This window comes from Phaethon aethereus, assembly GCF_964289735.1.
Source record: "Phaethon aethereus genome assembly, chromosome: 9".
Taxonomy (NCBI): Eukaryota; Metazoa; Chordata; class Aves; order Phaethontiformes; family Phaethontidae; genus Phaethon; species Phaethon aethereus.
The window spans coordinates 12,614,782-12,635,595 of record NC_138585.1 but is presented as its reverse complement, the minus strand read 5'-3'; the positions used below and the strand labels follow the sequence as shown (position 1 = coordinate 12,635,595).

Below are 20,814 nucleotides of genomic sequence, written 5' to 3'. Positions count from 1 at the left end.
CGATGATCTTAAAAAAAAAAAAACCAACACACCGCAATGTCTAAGCATAGTAAAAATACAGTGTAAAACCCCCTAAAATCAGACAGTAAACATGGGAATCCTGCACTCACAGTAGGAATGTACTGCACAGCATTAACATGAAAGCCCGTTGAATTTGAGACAATGCAGACAGCTCGATTTACCTGGATGGAAATGCCACTTCAAGGTGTTTAAACAAACACAAAAATGAGACAATGATGTCAGAAAAAAGGCCTTTAAAACAGGCCATCAGTCTAACTTGACTTTCCAAGTAAGAACATCAGCTTCACGAAACTGTGACACTAATGCAGTTTTACGTAAAGTACCCTTTGACACACAAGCTGTCAATTAAGCTATCACAGTCTTTTTTGACCTACTCCCTTTTAAACAGTTAGGGAGAAGAGTCAATAGTAGATCAAGTTTTAATTCAGTAAGTACCTTGTCTGGTTGCAAAGGAACATTATAACACCATAAAATTATATTTTTATGGTATTTAGAAAACTGATAAGCTAGGTGGGTTTGGTTTTTTTTATTTTCTCTTTTTAATACGTAAGTTCAAAACTTCATTTTCTATGTGTCTTTGCAATAGTGTTTTAGCCAGCGTTGCAAAATATTTTCACCGTGGACTACCTCACATTGTTACTCAATTGTGCAAGGTATTCACGCAGTTCTTTTGCGGCTTGGAATCTACCGTATCTCTTCTTTGGGTTGGCACACTCATCCAGCAAGGCCTCAAGTCGGCCATCTTTGGCAATTTCAGCTGGGGGGTCATGAAGTAGTCCTCCAGAAGTGCCACGCCATGTGGCATGTCTTGATAAAAGGTTCTGACAAACAGCATAATAATTGTGGTCCACAGTAACACGAGCACAAAGAATCTCTTTTGAGAAAGACAGACAAGCTTCTTTATCGCAGTCATCAAATTTGCTTTCGTACCATACATCCCAGTTTTCAGGTTTATCTGTGAAATATAAGGAGACAGTAAAATAAAAAAGTGAGAGGAGGAAAGAATATATGCATGTCTGAATACAATCAGAAGCTCAATACATAGCAAACTGGTAATATTTACACTATAAACCAACTCTGTTTAGGTGAATTCTTAAATACGCTAGTCTAAGATTGCATCTGACAGTTTGATATACCCTTCTGATGAAATGGTCCTGGCAATACAAAAAATATGGGAAAGACAGACAGAGGGTTAAAAAGATAGCAAAGAGAGGGAAGCAGAAAAAACAGCACAGTAAACACATGAAATCTACCTTCACACACCTACCCAGAGGAAAAAACATAGCACAAACAAGTACAAGGAAATGATTCACAGCTGAAGTTCAGAAAAAAACACAAACAAGCAACAGGATTTATTTTAGCAACATAGATTTGGTTTCTCCAGTTGCCCTGGGAACTAACACTGGCAAGTGGTCTACCAAAGAACAAAAAAAAATTGCAAAGTAATTGCCATAAAGTTCTGAAACATTATCTTCCAACCTCTTACTTTAGACATGGTAGTAATGAAGAAGTGCATATAAAAACACAGATGCATTACAAATAATCTTTGAAGAAAAAAAAAAAAAAATCAACAAAACAAATGGCATTTACATACATGTATAAACTGCTCTTTATATATATCAAAAGCGTTACCAAAATTTGAAGGTGTAACTAGTGGCCTTGTCACAAAGCTTTCTTTAACTTAAAACCCGATTTACAGAAAATACCTTATACAACAGTACGTAAAAGGTTGCTACGTGTGAGATCTCCCGAGTTATTACGACTTTTTGTTAGAAAACTTTCATCTTAAATTTCTAGATTACTGCCAGCTTTGAGACGAGGTCCTTATCATGGAATGTCATTATTTTGCAGATCTCTTTTAGCGTTGTGATTTACAAAAAAAAATTTATCTGTGTTTGGTAGTCTATGCACTGACTACTGATCTTCTTAATTATGGTGCACTGCAAGCCAGACTAGGGGAAAAAAACAAACCAGACGTACTGAAGGATCACTGCTAAAACTATAAAAATATGATGTAAAGCTCGTACGATGAACAGGAAACTCAACATGGAAAAAAAGACAGCAAAGGAGAATAGGAAAAAAGGATGTCAGCAAACTCAGCTATGATATCCCACATAGAGTACAATTAGATATTACTGTACAGTGCAATTGGACAGAATGTACATATTAAAATATCTAAACAGGCATACTAAAATATCTAAACAGGCATATTAATCACTCTAGAGTGAGATTGTTTAATGAAACGTTCCAGGAGATTGATGAAATCAGTATTAAATGTCACATTTATACAAAGACTGAGAACTTTCTTGTGTCCTCGTTTGTTTTTTGTGTTCTTGAATAATTATTAGATTACAAATCATGCAGCAAAATCCTAGTTAGATCCAAATTAGTCTGAGAACTATAGACAACAGATGTGTGAGTGACACTTTCAGCATTCAGATTCTGCAAGATGCTACTTGCTCCTATTCCATTTACACATCAACTTTTTCAGAGTTCATTTGGTCATCTTTGTGACTAATTCAGACATGCTCCAAAAGTCAGTCTTAAGGTTTTTTTTATTTTAAGAGAGTGGAAAAAAAAAGAAAAAGAAAGTTTATTTGTACTGAAGTAAATATACTGGATCTCCAATACATTAAAGGTTTTCTTGGTAGGCTCAGATAACTTCAATCTAAGCTCCTTGAGAATGTATAATAAATCTAATACAAAAAAGAACCCAAAACACAAACAAACAAAACGCAAAACCCCACGCCACCAAAAAAACACCAAAAAACATACTTCCTTGTAGAAAAGTGTGTGGATAGGAAATATAGTCTCAAAGTTAATTCAGCAGCACAGCATATGAAGTCTATTTGCAAAGCTTAAAAAGAAGTCCATTTACCCAAAGCAAACTGGAATCACTTGGTCTACTGCCACGAACTTCTGCAGAATCCAGGGTTTCATGTTCAATGTCTCTAGCCCTTAGGTCTATAAAGTTTTCCTTATAAGCTCAAAAGGAATATAAACCCATGTAATGCCACTTTGTCAGACATCTCTCCTGCTGCCACTGCTTTGAGCTTTTACAGTTGACAGAAAGATGAACAATTTTTCACTATTCCCATTTGGAAACCGCACTAAAATTACTCATTCCTTCAGTTCCATTATTACAGAGCACCTACCTGAGCAACTGAACCAGAGGCAGGCTATGTAACTAAGGCAAAGCGGGCAGCAAGACTGTCTTTTCATTCACAGAAAACAGAATGCTAAGACTTCCGTCCTTACAGACGTCTGGAAAAGACAAAAGGAACCTCTCTCTTTTAGCTAAGGCAGACAATTCAGTCAGCCAGCCCATCTGTCTATCTGTCCATCTATCTGTACAAACCCATCCAACGTCCAAACCCTGCCCTCCCACCCTCACCTCTCCATTTAAACAGGATTACAGAGATTAAAAGTGTATGTAAATCAAGTTCAGGTAAGCTCAATGCTTAGTAAAGTTGACAAATTGGTCAAGTTCATTAGTAGTCTAATTGCAGAAGAAAGCTTAACAGTTTAATTAGTAGTCTAGTTATAAAGTCAACAAAATGAGTATTTAGCGACTACACATACTTCAAATATCGTGCTTGCAGAGAAAGAAGCAAAAGACATGGGGTGAGGAGAGGGGAGAGAAAGAACAGACTTACTCTGTCTGATTAACCTTTTGTCTGCTACCAGGACATTTTCTGCATCTACAATGATAACTTTCCCATCTCTCGGTCCAACTGCGAAGTTGTCAAAGCTGACATCAAGGAGGTAGAGTGCAAATTCAAAGTCATTATTTGTCAGCTGCTCAGCTATTTCCATTAATTGCCAGGCCAAATCCACTCGTTTCTCCCATGGTGCATTAAAGTAACTCCACAGCTCTTCTCCAACATAATTGACAGCCACCATTCTTCCACATGCTCCTAAGTATTTTGCGAATGGCCAACCCTCATCAGATGGAAAACTCTGTATATAAAAAGATTTTAAAAATTTTTTCATTAATACAAACCAGCTTAGAATTCAAAAGGCTGTTCAATAAAACTTAGGAGAGACACCTGTAAATACACATCAACACTACATTTCCATATATTTTTTAGGTTTTGAAGAGAAAGAAAAAGCAACACAAAATATATTTATGTGAGCAAGAAGCCCTGCCGGACTACCAAAGGTAAATATATATATATTTTCACATGCACATGCAGAATTCCACCCACTATCATTTTCTATTGGTGTTTTATACACATCTGTTGTATTAATACAATACTTCCCACCAAGATAATTTTGCATCTGAAATTTTTAATTAAAACCATATTTTTTTTTTAATAACCTAAAGGAAAAAGCTTTAAAAAGTAACACCTTCTTCTTCCCACCACCCCCACTTCCCATTTTCCCCAGTTGACTGGATTCCTTTGAGGATCCTCTCACTTGAAGATCTCTCACAGAAAGGATTACAGAACAGATTAAGGTATAAAAGAAAGCTTAGGCTTTCTTATGCCTCTAAGTACTCCTTAACAGTCTACCTCTTGATTAATTGCTACATACATACACTGTGTATTTAGAACATACAGCCATATATCTTTTTTATCAAAAGTAAAATCTGTCTCCAATAGTAAGTAGCTTTTGTGGAAGTTAACATAAGAGACTGAATAGTAATAACATACTACAAGCAATAAAAAAGAAATACACCAGCATATTTTTCCTACTTCTATGCATCAGGAAGAAACCATAAAAATATTAAATTAAGAAGACTCAAATGCATAAGAGTTAGCGCTCTCTAAGAATGTAATATACACGAATTTTAACAACTAGGAGATACCACTATGTGCACATGCTCCTTCCTCTTACACTAACTTGCTATTGTGTCACCTGAAGCAACTCATCATCAATTCTGCAATGATGATGTAGCAAAGGTTTTACCACACCTGGGTTGAAAGGCATGGTGGGTTTGGAAGTCTGAATGGAAGTTTTACACCTCCTGGAATCCATCACGGCAGAAAACATTTGCAGTAAATCAAGAAAAGAGACACTGCAAGGGAACACATCATGTAAAACAGATCTGAACTACAAGAGCAGTCAGGGAAGAGGTGCTCAGCACTCACCCATCTGTGTATGCATCCCACTTAAAAAAAAAATTTAGAGAAGTTAGAGTGCTTACATACCCAACCACCATAGCCTTAGAACCCGTACCTCCCCTACAACAATCTTTCGTTTTACCTATGTCTGTGCTTCCTCAGATAACAAAGTCTTGATCATTTTATGTTAAGCACTAGGCATCAGCTGACACTAAGTCAAGGTTAGAATACTGATGTTGGTCAGAAACACTAGAAGCTCTGTAATACATAAGGAACTGCAAGGCACATTTACCCCCAAGAATTAATACTTATTCTTGAAATGCAAACAGCAAAGTTAAAGCTATATTCAAATTCACACACTAAGACTTCAAATTCAGTACTAAAAAGCCCTGAAAAAGCAAAATATCTTTGCTTAGATCACAATGGTCAATACGATAATATAAATCACCAATACACACCCCAATCTTTACTCACAAAACTTGCTCGGATGCTTCACTAGTTGCTTTCTGCATAAGCATGCTACCATGACAGGAACCCAGTTTCATTAAAAAGACTACTAATTGGCCTCTGACCCAAAAAGTCATTGGATCAATGCATCCTCTAGCAATATCCAAGAGGAAAATTCTTATAGTTGTCTTCTCCACCTTTTAAAAGATGCTGCTGGTAAACATGCAGGAAGAAAAAGCAAAGTAGGAACATTTGGTCAGCGCTGCAACAATAGTTTCTCTTAGTTCTATCAAATTTTCATGATTTTGCAACAGCAGCAGGTTTCAGGAGGTAAAAAACATTTTTTGTTTGATGTTATTAAAAGCATTTAATAAAATGTTATGGAGGCCCTAACTGAGCCTATATCTAACATGAAGGCTGAGTACTAGGTTAACTTGTACCTCGCCTCCAGCAGTCCTTGCTTGTAACACTTAGGAACATTGCCATTTGTTCATCTACAGTTTTAAAATTATGTAATATTTTAAATAGAATTTTGAGACAGTAAAGATATCCATTTGTTTATATGTTAACAGTATTTGATAATTGGATCCTACTGGAAGCTGAGCATCCATCCCAGACTATTCTGGCTCAAGAGGTGCTCTATGGAATTTTCAAGGTCTCTTCGAAGTTTCTACATAGCCAATCTTGTCTCTATGGCACATGTGAAGAAATTAAAATCATAATTAATATATTGTTGACGTAGTTTGCCATCTTTACGGCAAAAGGCATTAAGCTAACCTCTAACATGGCAAGTGCAGAAGACACCTTTAGGGGAAATAACTGTGTTTACCATTGCAAAAAAGACCCTTTCTTGGTTGGTCTAAAGAGCATCAGACCCATATCAATAAAATAATAGGTTTGAAGCTTTTGGGGTGTCTAAGTGTCTGGACTTCTAGTCTATTCTGATCACCTGATCTACCCACACAGGCGAATCTGGTAATGAAAAACCCTGAGGATAACACAGAACTAACTGGATGGTTTTGAGACGGGTATATTCAAGCCGTGATACCATATAATTGAAAACTAAACCTCTCTCACAAACTGAATCTACTATGCAATAAGGATATTATCCAGCCTTCAGTTTTTTATCTGTGGGCTTCACAGCAATTCATGAAGGTGGTATGTAGGGTCAAATATCCACTAGTTCAGGGCAAGTCAAGTGATACATTCCACAGTTAAGAAGCTGGCTGAGGTTTTTTTGCTTGTTTTGTGGTTAGCAAAATAACCTTCCAACAAATTGTGTGCTAATTCAGTGTTCCTTACTTACCCTACAAACAGACCAATATAATGAAAACTCATGCCTGTGGTATCAATAAATGCCACCAAAATGAGATTTCATGCACATTTATCATTAATGTATTCAGTCCTGAATGAAAACAAACCAATAGGCAAATGGCTGTTGTCCATCATGTGAAATTAGTTATTTACAAAGAAACGTGTAATTTCACTCAAAAAGCAGGCATTGGTGCTGAGGCATAACCTCCAGAGAACTCTGGGCAAGCAAAAATTTTTCATTCCAGTGAGTGGGATCGAGGAGCATACAGGAAGTTCAAAATACTGTTTGTCCTGGTTTCAGCTGGGATAGAGTTAATTTTCTTCCTGATGGCTGGTATAGTGCTGTGTTTTGGATTTGGTATGAGAATAATGTTGATAACACACTGGTGTGTTTGGTTGTTGCTAGGCAGTCGTAGTGCTTACACTCAGTCAAGGAGCTTTCGGCTTCCCCTGCTCTGCCAGCGGGGAGGTGCGCGAGGAGCTGGGAGGGGGCACAGCCAGGACAGCTGGCCCGGGCTGGCCAGAGGGATGTTCCCTGCCCTGTAACGTCATGCTCAGGAGAGAAACGGGAGTTGGCCGCGGGGCAGGAATCGCTGCTCAGGGATGGGCTATCGATCAGCGGGTGGTGAGCAATTGGTGCATTGTGCATCACTGGGTTTTGTGTACTCCTTTATCAGTTGTTGTTATTTCTTCTTCCTTTGCTGTCCTATTAAATTGTTTTTATCTCAACCCACGAGTTTTTTTCCAACTCTCTCCCCCATTCCACCTGGGTGGAGGCGAGTGAGCGGCTGCGTGCTGCTTAGTTGCCAGCTGGGGCTAAACCACAACAACTGCCTACCAGTTTCCATTAGGAAAAAGCCATACAGCTTAGTATGGGTGAAGTCCAAATGTGTGTACCTATCAGCCCTGTACCCATGCAAGTCTACTTCATCCACACCTTATAAACCCAAATTTATAAGATATAAATTGGATAAAATTTACCTAATTACATTTCCTGATAAACACGGCTTTAACTGATTTCACCAACTGAGCATAACATTTTCATATTGCTCATTTTATCAGCAACTGAATTGAGTATTTTGCATTGCGTGCTATAGCAATGATACCTAAATATTTTTATTTAAGTATGACTTTGGACCGCCTCACACTCCTTTTCTTTTCCAACCCTCTCCTTTCCTCTATTCCAGTCCTGCTCTGCTTATGCCTTTGGCTCTATTTCCAAATACAATTTCAACCACAAACAGTTGAACTTGGCAGAGGCCATGCTACCATTGGAAGCGAAGGTGTCCATCCCTCCCACCCCATCAAGCACACCCATTTCAGTCCCCTCCTTCATGTCATCAGGAAAGCAATGCAGCTGGTACCTGCTGGGCTGGGGTTCAGTCGGATCAGTAGCCTGATCCAGCTCATCACATCACCACATCATGCTAGTACCAACACAAGGAAGGGAGAAGGCCTGAGTAGCCAGGTGTGGAAGAGAGCAAAGGAGCTAAGAGGACCTTTCCTTTTCAGCGGCAGTAGGGATTCATGTAATGGATTAAACTAATTTTGAAAGTACAGCGTTAGTCACAATGGTTCACTGATCTTCAAAATACATGTATTACGCTTCCTGTATTGTGTACACTGAATTTCACGTCACACAAGAAATTCTAGGAGCAGTCTGGTTTATTAAGAAGTGAACATCTCAAACAGCACTAGTAAAATATCTGCATGCCATCCTGTAACACAGATATATTTATAACTCTGTGCCAATAAAAAGATCTTTTGACAACAGGAGTGCAGGGAATCCTGCCAACATCTGCACATGTACAAACAACATCTCTGTTTTGGCTCCCTTCCAACTGGCATGTTACAGCCACATCCACACTTCATTACCCAAGTCAGCAGCCAAAGAAGGGGATAAAAATATGTGCAAGTGCCCCATTCAGCAGTTTTACATTCACTCGGTGAATTTGAAAAGAATATTAATTGAAGTGCAGATCTGTTGTCTTTGCAAGCAGAGATTTGTAACTTTTTGTAGTATTCTATTTTGACAGCATCCTTCTAAGATGAAATTGCAGCTAACTTAACATGAGGGTTTTTTAAAGTATTAAAATTCTGAAAGCCAGTAAGACATGAACACAAATTTGTACAGTCATTAAACATGTTTTCCAGGAACAAGTTGCATTTAGAAACAAAAAGCTTAGAAGATAGCTGCCAAAAATCTCAGATTTCTGTGGAGTAATGAATAAGATTATTTTAGTTTCTATTTTAATCCTCGAACTACTAGTTGTACTTGAATATGTTATTTGAAGACTTAAAAAATGCATTTGACAAGATAAAAACTAAGCTCTTGTTTCAAAACTAGGAACAGTCATCTGACAAAAGAATCTGCAATTCTGCTGCACCCACTCACATTTTATCTGTGAATATACACACAAATGCCATGGAAATCACAGACAATTAAGCTTTTAAGTGTTTTAAAATATAGTATTGCATATGAAAAACTACAACAGGTAGCTTAGTAAGTTTTCCCTCATTAAAGTTGTTATCCTTCTCTATTCACAAAGATGTATACTCTTCTAACAGAAATACGGAAAACAGTAAATATGACAAGAACTTCTGCTACCTCCATTCCCAGTCACATACACATCAAAAAAATATTTTAGTTGCCCTAATTAGCATAATTACAAGATATCTCTCTAATCAAGGCTTAAAAACCTGAACAAACCCTGTCAAAGGGACAAAGGACATTTTGTTCCCAAAAGAATAATACTTCATTTATGTCTTAAAAAAAAAAAAAATACACTGTAGTCTCTGAATCAATACTGAGAATTAATACGGTGAATTTATCATTTCACTGAAGCATAAAACACCCTATCAGTGCATTTGTCTTCCTCACTTCCATCTGTCTAAACACGGGAAGATATACACATCTGCCACTGGTTTTGAATGTTCAGAGCTGTGAATTAGACCATGCAGTGAAAAATCACCAGCTTGAAGCTGATAAGGCCTATTGTAGTCTGCAATCACACAAATCCCCCAGAATGAAACACTTAAAAGAATATTAGTTTATCATAACCAAGCATATAATTCATCCTAATCAAGTCCAAAAAAAGCCAAAACAGTTTCAGTAACAACTGACATCTTTGAACTACTGTTCCGCTGCGGCATTGAAAAAATACGCTTTTCATTTTCAAAACTACTCTAGAAGATGCTACATGTCACTACCAATCGTTGCATAAAGTGAGCTCCATCTAAAAAAATAAAAAAATCAACCCCTCCAAAAACACCAAACAAATAGCTACACCCTAAATATGATTAAATTAAAAACATATGCAAAACAGAGTGCGGACTTCTCTTCCTGCTCCTTAACCCTGAAGACCTTCATGGCACAATTACAGTCTTTGTGACGCTTTTGCTAAAATCATCCTAGTGATCTGTGTTTGCCCAGGCACAAACTGGCATGACAAGTAGAATTTAAATAATACGCTCTTCCTCAAAAGGAAGAAAATTCATTCTCTCTCACAGAGTACTGCTGATTCTGCAGTGTAAACAGAAGTAGCACTTGTATTAGTCACCAAGGCAAATAAGTAAACCTCTGGAACCACGCAGGCCTGGAGGTCGGATTTTACAATGAAACATTTCAGATCAAAGAAGGTTAAAAAGCAGAGTCTAAATGCATATGCCTTCTTTTGTCAAGAATTGCCCTGCATTCCTGAAGGTATGTATTCAAATGTATTTGTGAATGCTCGTGAGTATAGTGAAAACAATTTCTTTCTCAACTAGATGCCAAATCATTTGACAGTCAACAAAAACTCCCACAGAAGTTAGGCATATACATATATATATAGCCTACACACACAGAGTGAAGAGTGGATTTCATTGAATATTCCAAATATTAGTATTCCCATTGAAATTATGTTTTTCATTTATTTGACTTCTGTTCAGTTTTATTACATTTCAACCAGTTACTACATACAATTCATGCCAGCAAGAGGTATATACTAAGCTTAATTGACATACTATAGGACAAAAATACAAAGACAACTCTAAATATAAACCCACTCAGAATCAGAAGTTGCTCAGTGACTAAGTTGAACACTTGAACTGTAAAAGTTACATTCCATAATGTTAGCAGAAGTAAGTCATTTCTCCAAACAAATTAATGAATAATGATTAAACGCAAGAGCTATAGTAAAGAAAATTTAATGTTGTACTGGTTGTTACCTGTTCAAATTAGTTTGTAGTTCATGTGAGTTTGTTCAGATTAAATTTTCAACAGATGAAAATGATCACTATCTACTTCTCATCACTTATGAGTCTGGAATATATCGCTATAAAGAAGTCCTAGCACAGATGGCCTACTCTTATTTCTGAAAGTTAATTTGTAAAATTTGAGAGACTAAAACAAAGCCTCGATTACTTAATTCAGGGAATTAAAACACAGCTCTCCCACTACATCAGACATACCAGAAGCAAAGGGACAACAAGGTTTGCCATGTGGGGTAACACACTTTTTTTGTGCTACTGAAAACTGCTGAGTTACAATTTATCAGGAGGATTTCTATTTAAGTCTGTACAGTGACTTCTCAGCAGCCTCTAGATTAAGACATTCATTCACCATAATACATACCCCACAAAAACTTCAAGACTTTCTAGACTATTCTAAAACATTCCTTATACTTTTTTTACATGTCTTCACTTTACGAAAGTTTCATCAGAACGAAGGATGAAAATTGTTTTGATCATTTAAGGAACATAATTAAATATGGTAACATGACAGGTACAAGCCAATTCTGGCCTAATATGTATACTCATACATCACTGAAAAAAATCTCTTCAATTTTCAATACAATCAAATCAGTGGAATATTCTTGTAACGTGAGGCTACTCAATTTTAATTCAACAAAATGGTAATTTTTCATTTCTTTTTAAAAATGTGCAAAATGGAAATTCAGGGATGGACAACAAATTTTACCTCCTTTCTCCACAATACTTGGAAGTACACAAAACAGTAATCAAGAAAGACTGAAGCCTCACTTTAACACCTAAAATTTAAATACTTTGCTTTCTGAATTATCTTTTCTACAGGTATCAGTCAACTGATTTGTGCAAAAAAGAATCTTATAAAAGTTAAGACCTGAAGAGAAAAGGAAAGAAAAAAAACCCCACTATTTACCCATAAAGTAGCATTTGTAGAAACATTCCTTAAGACTAGTTCATGTCTACTGCAAAGAGAAAAAATAACTTTCAAACAAAAAAATAGTCCAACTACATGGGAGTAACATGGGAAGTCACGATTTACAATCATCTGTAGCAGACTACAGTGATCTTTAAAATTAAATAATATGAAATTGCAGATAATCAAAAATTCTCAAAGCAACTGTAGATATCATGACTAGTAACAACTGATCTCAACCTAGGTTTTCATTTTTGCATAAAGATGAGAGGATAATATTCAAGATTTTAAAACTCTGAACACTAAATACTACTCAGTATGTCAAAATGACAGTATCTGTATCAGCCCAGACTTAAATAATACAAGTCCACTAGGGGACATATTAGGAAGTGCAGATAACTGCCTTAAATCTATTACTTGGTATTCAGCATAGGAATTATGTATCAGAAACACCAAATTGAGTAATGAAGAAAGTTTAAAAGGCACCAATTATTAAAACTGGATGGCATACTACCAATATATTTACAATAGAGCTACAGAAAACAACCTACGACTAGAACAGTGTGTGTGATAAAAAAAAAAGAGGAGAGAGAAATCCCCGGCAAGAAAAGTTGCCCATTTACTTCTTACTGAGTTATGTATGGATCAGCAAAATAATTCTGTAAACATTTGTCTAAATTGCTACTTTGAGTGAATTCAGCGCAAGACATTGTTTCAAAGAGATCACAGTTAATGTTTTAATATATGTTTACCAGATGTCAATTATTGTTCTTCGTGTAACAAAACCAAACAGAAACCCCAATGATGACATGAAGAGAAACCAGAAGAATTTTAGGTTATGTGGCAACAGACTGTTCATGCAGAGTAATTATACTAGGAATAGAGTTACAGATGTTTGGTTTGGGTTTTTTCCCCACAAGGAATAACAACGATCAGAAGTTGTGAGAAGAATAAAGCCATAAAGCTTAAGTATTTAGAAAGCTAAATACATATCTGAGGGAAGGGCAATGATTTACACAATCTATTAAAAAATATGGAAATACTGTTATTTTCCATATAGGTATTGGAATTTTTCTTACAGTCAGAAAAATAAAAGTCTTTGAGACTTGTAATTTACATACAAGATACAAACGTTCACCATCATTCTTTGAAGAATCTCCATTTCAAACAGGTTGTTAAAAGCTACAGCTCAGGACAAAGTTGTGTTAATGCCCTCTGGATCTAATTCACAGACACCTTCTATAGCTTGAAAAAAAAGCAGCAACCCACCTGACTTACAAGCATTTCATTTACTTTTATTTTAATGGCAAAGTTTGTGTGCAAACTTCAAGTTTGCTTGGAAAACAAAGCAAATGCACTGTCATTTTAATAGTGCATCTGGCGGTACTGTACACCAATACAACAGCCAGCACGAAGGCAAGACTGAGCTCTAGACGCACTTTGGCCACAACAATAGAATCTGTGTTTCAGTTTCACCGGGACAGATGCAAACTGTCTTTTCAGCTAACCATAACAACTTAGGAGAAATACAACCACTTCACCAAAAACCACAATTTTCTTACTAGAAACAATTTCTGACTTCAGAAGTAGTGAGTTACACTGTATTTTCCCCAACTCCCAGAACAAGGAATTCTTCGCTTTGCCCTGTTTTTTGAGCATTGTTGGTTTGGGGTTTTTTTCATGTTTAAGTACAAAACTTAAAACTTTGCCACAGGCCTTCATGTGTTACACAATGCATGGTTGCATACCATGGCTCAGCATGGCAGCTATGGTGGCACAACAGCAGCAGCTCAAAAACTGTTAAGAGGCAGCTACAGTGGCTCTAAATAGGAAATACGGAGGCTGACAGAGATCAGTGCAGGAGCTCTATGGAAAATAAGAGGTATGTCTAGAGAAAACTCAACTATTTCCCCAAATCTTTCAGTTTGAACTGGCTTCATTTGAGAAGAAGTCTTGTTAGGGATTGGCAGGGGCAGGGGTAGAAGAATAATTCGTCTAAGAGTCAAAGACTGAACAACAATCTTAGCCTCTATGGAAATCAACAATAGGCAGCAAACATTTTTAGTTCTATAACAGTAACTTTATATTTCTATTTGCCATTGAAGATAAAAGTCAATCATGCTACTTCATAAAGTTGAATAACATCTGTTACTTGAGTGCATGTCATGGTTAAAAAAAAAAATAATAAAGTTCCTCCACCACAGTTGTTTTTAAAGGACAAACTAGAAGGCAGGTTGGATTATAAAAAAAAAAAACCAACATAGGGTGGGGATAAATCTACTTACATGAATTCTGCAAGATGTGGATATTTACACTGTACTCAGTCTATAATCCAATTTATTTTTAAAATTTTCCTGTTTCTTCACAAGGCAACTTTGGCCGACCTATCTTTGCAGGTGTTTGACACGCATAGTCATCATATTCAATTATGAATCAGATGCCATGCACAGATCCTATCTTCCAGGTGTTTCCTATTGAAAATACCCTGGTTTCCATTAAATGAATTGAAGGGAACAGCAGTAAGTTTTGTTGTTGCTTTTGTCCAAATAAGCTGTTCATGTTTATAGAAAATATTGGTTTAGTTATAGCAAATTTTGATTACAGATCAGAACTTAGTTTACTAAAAAGTATTTGTCTTTATTGCAGGAAAGGACTATTAGAAAGAGGAAGAAAAAACCCAAACCTATCAGAAGTTAATCTTAAACATTCACACCTCAAGTTAAAAAAAATCTTTCCTCAACCTCACACATATATTTTTTCATTCAAATGTGAATTTAGATAGAAAATGTGGGAAGATTTAACTACTGACTAGTTTAGTGAGATTCTATAAAAGTAAAAATATTACTTTAATACCCAGAAAAGATCTAAACTGTACCAAATAATAATGCAGCTGTCCTTCCATTTGCTTCATGAAGTAAAATGGCAAAAGGGGCTGAATTCTTCACTAAGTATACCTATGCAACTGTTTAACAAACGTGGATAAAGAAGGTTAACAAGAAAGCTAAAAAAATGCAAATATTGAGTTAGCATTACAACACATAATCTATACAAAACTGTGCTGTTTTACTACTGTTCAGAGACTTGTAACAGAAGTACCTCACGCTATGGTTAACCCATCTGACAAGCTCCTACAGCAAAAGCTGCATGTCAGTTGTGATAATATGCAGTTTGCAGGCAACAGCACTTTAGGAATAATCCATACTCCAAATATGGATCAAGATAAAATCCCAATCTCTGATATGAAGTCTTATAATCCACACATTACTAGCTCTAGTACATGAATACAGTGAATTTTCTATTACAAATCAAAGATCAAGCTTTAAATTCAGTGCCTATTTCCATTTGGCTGCTCCTATAACTTAATGAAACATCTCAGAACCTTAATGCACTGAACACTGAGAATTTAGAAGTCATCTCCACTTCTAAACCAAAACTGTTATTCATGACAGCATTTTGAACAGTCACAGTAGTGTTTCATGGAAAGCTCAAGGCAAAAACTAGCAATACTTCCTTGTGCCTTCTGGTGACAGACAGCATCAGTTAAATGCATCAATTTTTTTATTCACTTATTAAAATTAAAATCTGAATCTTCATGACATGACGTCAGGTTTTCTTTCTTGGCAGCAGCTGATTTTTAGAACAAGCCTACAAGTCTCATTCCCGTGCCTTTATCTGCCCTCATCAATGCTGCAGAAACTATACCATAAGATGTTTTACATATCTTATGTGTAAATACAAGCAAACTTCTCAGTAGTCAGTTGTCACCTCTGGAAAGTAACTTCACCTCTCATAAAGGGTGCCTTGCATTTTGCTGTTGCAATAGCTGTATAACACAGAATTATCTGTTCCTTACACGTTTCTCGGGCAGAGGATGAGAATGGAGTGGTATGTGACATGTTATGCCAATGAAAAGAGTTCATTCAGATTCATTTATTGAAGATATTTCATTCCCAACTGAGGGAAGGTATTCAAACCTTCAGTACCCATTACCAAAGTTGATGAATAGTCTTCTGGAGAGTACATTAACGGTGTTTCAACACACAAAGCTGTACTGAAGTTCCCCAGAAATATTTTCCAGGATATGCCTATTCATCAAAATTTGCAAGAGTCTGCAAAACACTTTTGAGCTGGTAAGAGGCGACAGACAACTTAACCACACTCTGGACTGGTAAAGGCTGCCTCACTTCCCACCGCTTTGACCTGCTCTGCTCTCAGCAGCATCTTCCGTAAGATAAATGGCGAGAAAAGTGCTTAAGTTCACGTCCAAAGATTTTCATCTCTTCAACAGATTTGCTTGACAGCCTCAGGGCTCATCCACAGCTCATCAAGAAGCTGACAGGAGTCAAGGCTCTTCCATCAACCAGTGCTGCCCACCGCCTTTGATCTACTCCACAATAGCAAATGCTGCCACTGCGCCATAACCTTTGTCCGTGAAGAATACGTCAGCCCCGCAAATTATGAAGAAACAGGGAGCTGTTTTCTGGCCATCTAGGTCTATGCTCACTACGCTGGAACCAGTGTTCGAAACCAAAACTGTAAGTTATACCAAATGCAGCCAAAACAAGATGATTCTCAAAGAATTTCCAAATATATTCATCAAAGCAAAGCAGTTTTGATTTTCTTACTTAAGCGGAGTTTCCTTTTTCACTGTGCTCAGGAGCAACTTTACGGCAAAATGGGAGAGATACTGTACCCTGAGCCTGCTGAGAAGGAAACTCAGCAGAAACTTTGAAAACAAAATCCAAGGGCTGTACATCAAGAGACTGAAGGGTAGAAGGCATACTACCCAAAACCATATTTTTATTAAATAGAGTTCATAAATGCATTCTCTAGAAGTTAATCAGTAGGTGAACTTGCTGGAGGGTAAAGCCTGCAGCACTGTTTTTTGAGCATTAGATATTTCTTGGCCTCTTACTAGAGAAACAGCAAATGTTTATAACAGTAATCATACAGTGGTGCTTTCAAACTTATTTGCAAATATTCCTTTTACCATGCATGGGATAAAGGCAAGGACAGTTCAGCAGTTAGACGAAACAATTCCGAGTCAAAACTCACCCACTAACGGCAGACTTGGAGTTCCCTCGATAGTTAAGGGCCGAAAGGCAAAGCTCCCGATCTAAATAGATAGGCAATGGAAGCAACTATGTGGTGTCACAGGATAAATCAGTCTCCTACAAATTTTTCACCTAAAAATTTACATGACATTAAAGCTCAAATTTCTGGTCTGCACACATAACCAAGCCTCCTAATTAAAGAATATAAAATATATAACTGATGAAAAGAGAACACTGTTCATTTATTTGTTGCTTCGTTTTCAGGCTACGAAATACCTAATTTTTACCAACAGAAAAACAGGAACTGTCTTTAATTCACACAAGAACACAACAGAGCACATGAGTCCGTCTGTGACAAGGAAAGCACAAGAGCGTTAGTGGAAAGTCTCTACCCATTCCCTATTAAACTAGACCCCAAGAAACTAATCACTGATCCCAGAGCTGCCTAAGGAATAGCTCTATTAGGGGAGCTGCCATAGGATTAAAGCCTAACGCTTGACCGCAAGAAAGGCATCAATCCAGCAGAAAGCACCTGCCTGGCGGCGTGCCGCCCCGCCTGCCTCCCGCGAAGAGCTGCCGGCTTTCACCGCTCGCTAGCGACGAGGAAAGCGAGCTCCCTGCCTGGATGGGAAAGGCAAGAATGATGGAAAACGAGTTAAATCCTCCAGGCACGGCAGCACCGAGGAGGAAGGGAAATCAGGAAAACGCACAAAGTCTTTGAGGAAGAAAGCAAAACGACGAGACTGAGTGAGATAAAGAAACGCCGCCTGCCCAGAAGGGGAACCATGGTCCCTCTCTCCAGCCCACCCAGATGATACCTTTCCGCCAGAGCCACTGTCAGGGCAAAGATCTCGAGGAGGACCCCAGCGCTCCGCCGCCGGCCCCGAGCTGCTGCGCCCGGCGCGGCGGCCGAGCAGACCCCGGCCGCGGCGGGGAGCGGGGGACGGGCCACGGAGGGCGCTCGGCTGGGACGGGGCTTCCAGCAAGGGGCCCAGCCAGGGCAGGCGGGGGCGGCTGTGCAGCACCAAGGAGAGCAGGCGCGGGCGGGCGCCCACCCGGGCGCTCCCGGCCGGCCGCCGTGGGGCGCGCTTACCTGCAGCACCAGCGGCTCGGGGTTGAAGGCGAGGGTGATAAGTAGCTGCATTCGCTCCGAGTCCTTCAGGTTGCGCAGCAGGAAGCTGCCCGAGTCCTTGGTCTCGGCGTAGCGGCGGACCAGGCGGTCGAGCAGGCGCTGCGAGGGGCAGTGCACCAGGTCCGACCAGCCCTCCACGGCGTCGGGGGTGAGGAGCCGCACGTCGCCGTTGAGGCTGGCGAACTCGGTGGCGTGCAGGGCCTGCAGGAGGTCGCAGCGGCCCCTGCCGGTAGCGCGGCGGCAGATCTTGGTGTCGATGTCGGCGAGCTCCTGCGCGGAGCCGAGGCGCTTGAGGACGACGCGTCGGCTGCCCTCGCGGGGCTCCCCGTAGCGCGCGAAGTAGACGTTCTTGACGTTGAAGAAGTCGAAGAGACGCAGGCGGCCCCAGCTCTCCAGCCGCAGCTGCCCGTTGAGGAACTTGCGGCACCAGCTGGTGCCCCAGCAGGCCGGGCACTTATTGAGCTGCAGGAAGCGCCGCTCCGACAGCTCGTTGCGCTGCAGCGAGGCCAGCAGCGAGTGCGTGTTCAGCACCAGCGCCGCCGCCAGGCTGCCCAGCACCGCCAGCTTCACGTAGCGGTACAGCCGCCCCAACTTCAGCGACACCAGCCGCAGCATCGTCCCGGACCGGGCCAAGCCGGGCCCCCCGCCGCGCTCGCTCCCCGCCCCGGCCGCGCCGCAGCTCCAGCACCAATAAACTCTCCGCCTCGCCGCCCGCCCGATAAAAGGCACCCAAGTTACTGAGGGGACGGCGGGGAGGGGGAGGGGAGGGGAGGGGGGGAGGCGCCAGCAGCCCGCCGGCCCGGGCGGCCCCGCCCCCAGGGGAGGAGCGCCGCCGCCGCCGCCGCTCCCGCCGCCGCGGAGGTGGGCGCGAGCCGCCCGCCCGCCTCCGGAGGGGTCTCCACCTCCCGCCGCTGCCCCCGCCCACCCGGGGAGGGGCCTCGCGCGCGCGCCGGCGGCCGCGGCCGTCGGCTGCACGTGACGCCGCGCGGTGGTATGCGGCCCACCCCACCCCCGGAGCCGCAGGGAGGGGCCGCCACGCGCGCGGGGTGGGCGCAGGGAGGTCCGTGCGCGCGCGCTGAGTAAGGGGCGGGGCGCTCTCCCCGCCTCCTCAACGGCGGCCCCATCAGCCTCTCGTGCCGCTCGGGTAGGGGGCGGAGGGGTCTGCAGCTGCTGCCGCCGCCATGTTGGCTTACTCGCGGCCGCGGGCGGAGGCGTTCAGCGGCCGCACAGCGGGGAAGCGGCCTGCTCGAGACCGGCCCGGGCCAGCGGCACTACGGGACGGGCGAGACCCGGCCGTCTTGCTGCCAGTGCGGTTTTCAGCACCCCGCGCGGCTCTGCCCGCCCCTGACGGCCCGGCGGTACTGCTCCTCACAGCGCTGCGGGCGCGCGCCGCCCGCCCTCAAGGGTCGCCGCGGCCCTCCCGCCGCCCTCGCCTGGCACGGCGGTACCGGCGGCAGCGCGGCTCAGACCTGCCGCCAAGCGGCTGCTCCCTGACGGGCATCGCGGTCCCCCGGCACCCGCGCACCCGGCGAGTGCCCGGAACGCCCAGGCGCGGCAGGACGCGGCCCCTCGCCCTCGGAGAAGGCACGGCCCTCCTGGGACTGGAGCCCTGCTTTTCGTGCCCGGTTTACGGTTATTTTCATCACGTAAGAATCACAGAACGGAAGTTCGTGCAAAACACCTCGTACAACTCTGTGATAGTTTACAAACAACTGATAGAGTAAACGCAGCTGCACCAACCCCCTTGGTTTGCTGGGGCCACGGGAGAAGTTTTCCAGTTTCAAATGCCAGTGCTGTTTTGGCCAGTTCATGCGTTTGATAATGTCTCGGGTTTATTGTGGGTCTGCTCCACCCTGATCCTTTGAAATGCACTCATCCCATCCCAAGCCTGCAGGGAAGAACCGAGAGGTTGTGGCCATCTAGCCAGCTAAACGAAGAAGGTAACGTGCTGCGCAGAGTGCCTCACAGTCGTTCCCTGTCGATGGTGTCCGTGTTACTGGTCACGGGCTAAGAACCGTTCTGTAAAAGTGACACAGCGTAAGAGGAAAAAAAGGTGAAAGTCTTAATCTCTTTGAACACTGATCTTCTTTTCTTCAGAGTTAAAGACAACCTTCACGTTACCCACTCAGTCTCCAAAGTGCAGCAGGAATATGATAGTTGGGGAAGAAGTGTAGCAGACTGGGTAACTTCCAGTTATTTAATTTCCATGATCTATAAGTGCATACTATCAAGAATACTGGAAATACATTTGTATTTTTACATTAGGAAGTATCTCCCTGAGTACTGTGTTTTGACATTTAGATGTATAAAAACAGCTTAAAGAATCTGTCATCCTGAGGTTTTGTCACTGTATTGACTGTGTACGGTGAACTTGGACCTCTTGGTGTATATCAGGCATGACCATATCTCATTCAACATGCCTTGTTAAATGGTGTTTGTAGGGTCAAATCATCCATTCAGCAAGTTCTAGTCTACAAACCACTGGCTTTGTTAGAAAATTTATATATATACATAACAAATAATATAGTCTTCCTTAACTCAGATCTTCATTTGTGGACGTAGTGCTTGATGCCACGTTTCAAATAATAATAATTGATCCTGAAAGCTGATTTTTTTGCT

At 41.0% G+C, this 20,814-nt stretch overlaps 1 protein-coding gene across 1 annotated transcript; it reads right to left on the bottom strand.

The window, feature by feature from the left end:
- Positions 1-247: 247 nt before the first annotated feature.
- Positions 248-18,872, bottom strand: DIPK2A (divergent protein kinase domain 2A). The gene is made up of 3 exons (XM_082003406.1): positions 18,157-18,872; positions 3,678-3,981; positions 248-976 (listed from the first exon to the last, which is right to left on the bottom strand). The coding sequence occupies exons 1-3, from the start codon at positions 18,808-18,810 to the stop codon at positions 645-647; spliced, it is 1,290 nt and encodes a 429-aa protein (XP_081859532.1). The 5' UTR covers positions 18,811-18,872; the 3' UTR covers positions 248-644.
- Positions 18,873-20,814: the final 1,942 nt, after the last annotated feature.

Excerpts from the sequence above, each read along its gene's own strand:
- DIPK2A (XM_082003406.1), bottom strand. The coding sequence starts at position 18,810 with ATGCTGCGGCTGGTGTCGCTGAAGTTGGGGCGGCTGTACCGCTACGTG. Across the intron at positions 3,982-18,156 it reads CCGAGCCGCTGGTGCTGCAG|AGTTTTCCATCTGATGAGGG; the intron begins GTAAGCGCGCCC and ends TTTTATATACAG. Across the intron at positions 977-3,677 it reads CAAAAGGTTAATCAGACAGA|ATAAACCTGAAAACTGGGAT; the intron begins GTAAGTCTGTTC and ends TATATTTCACAG.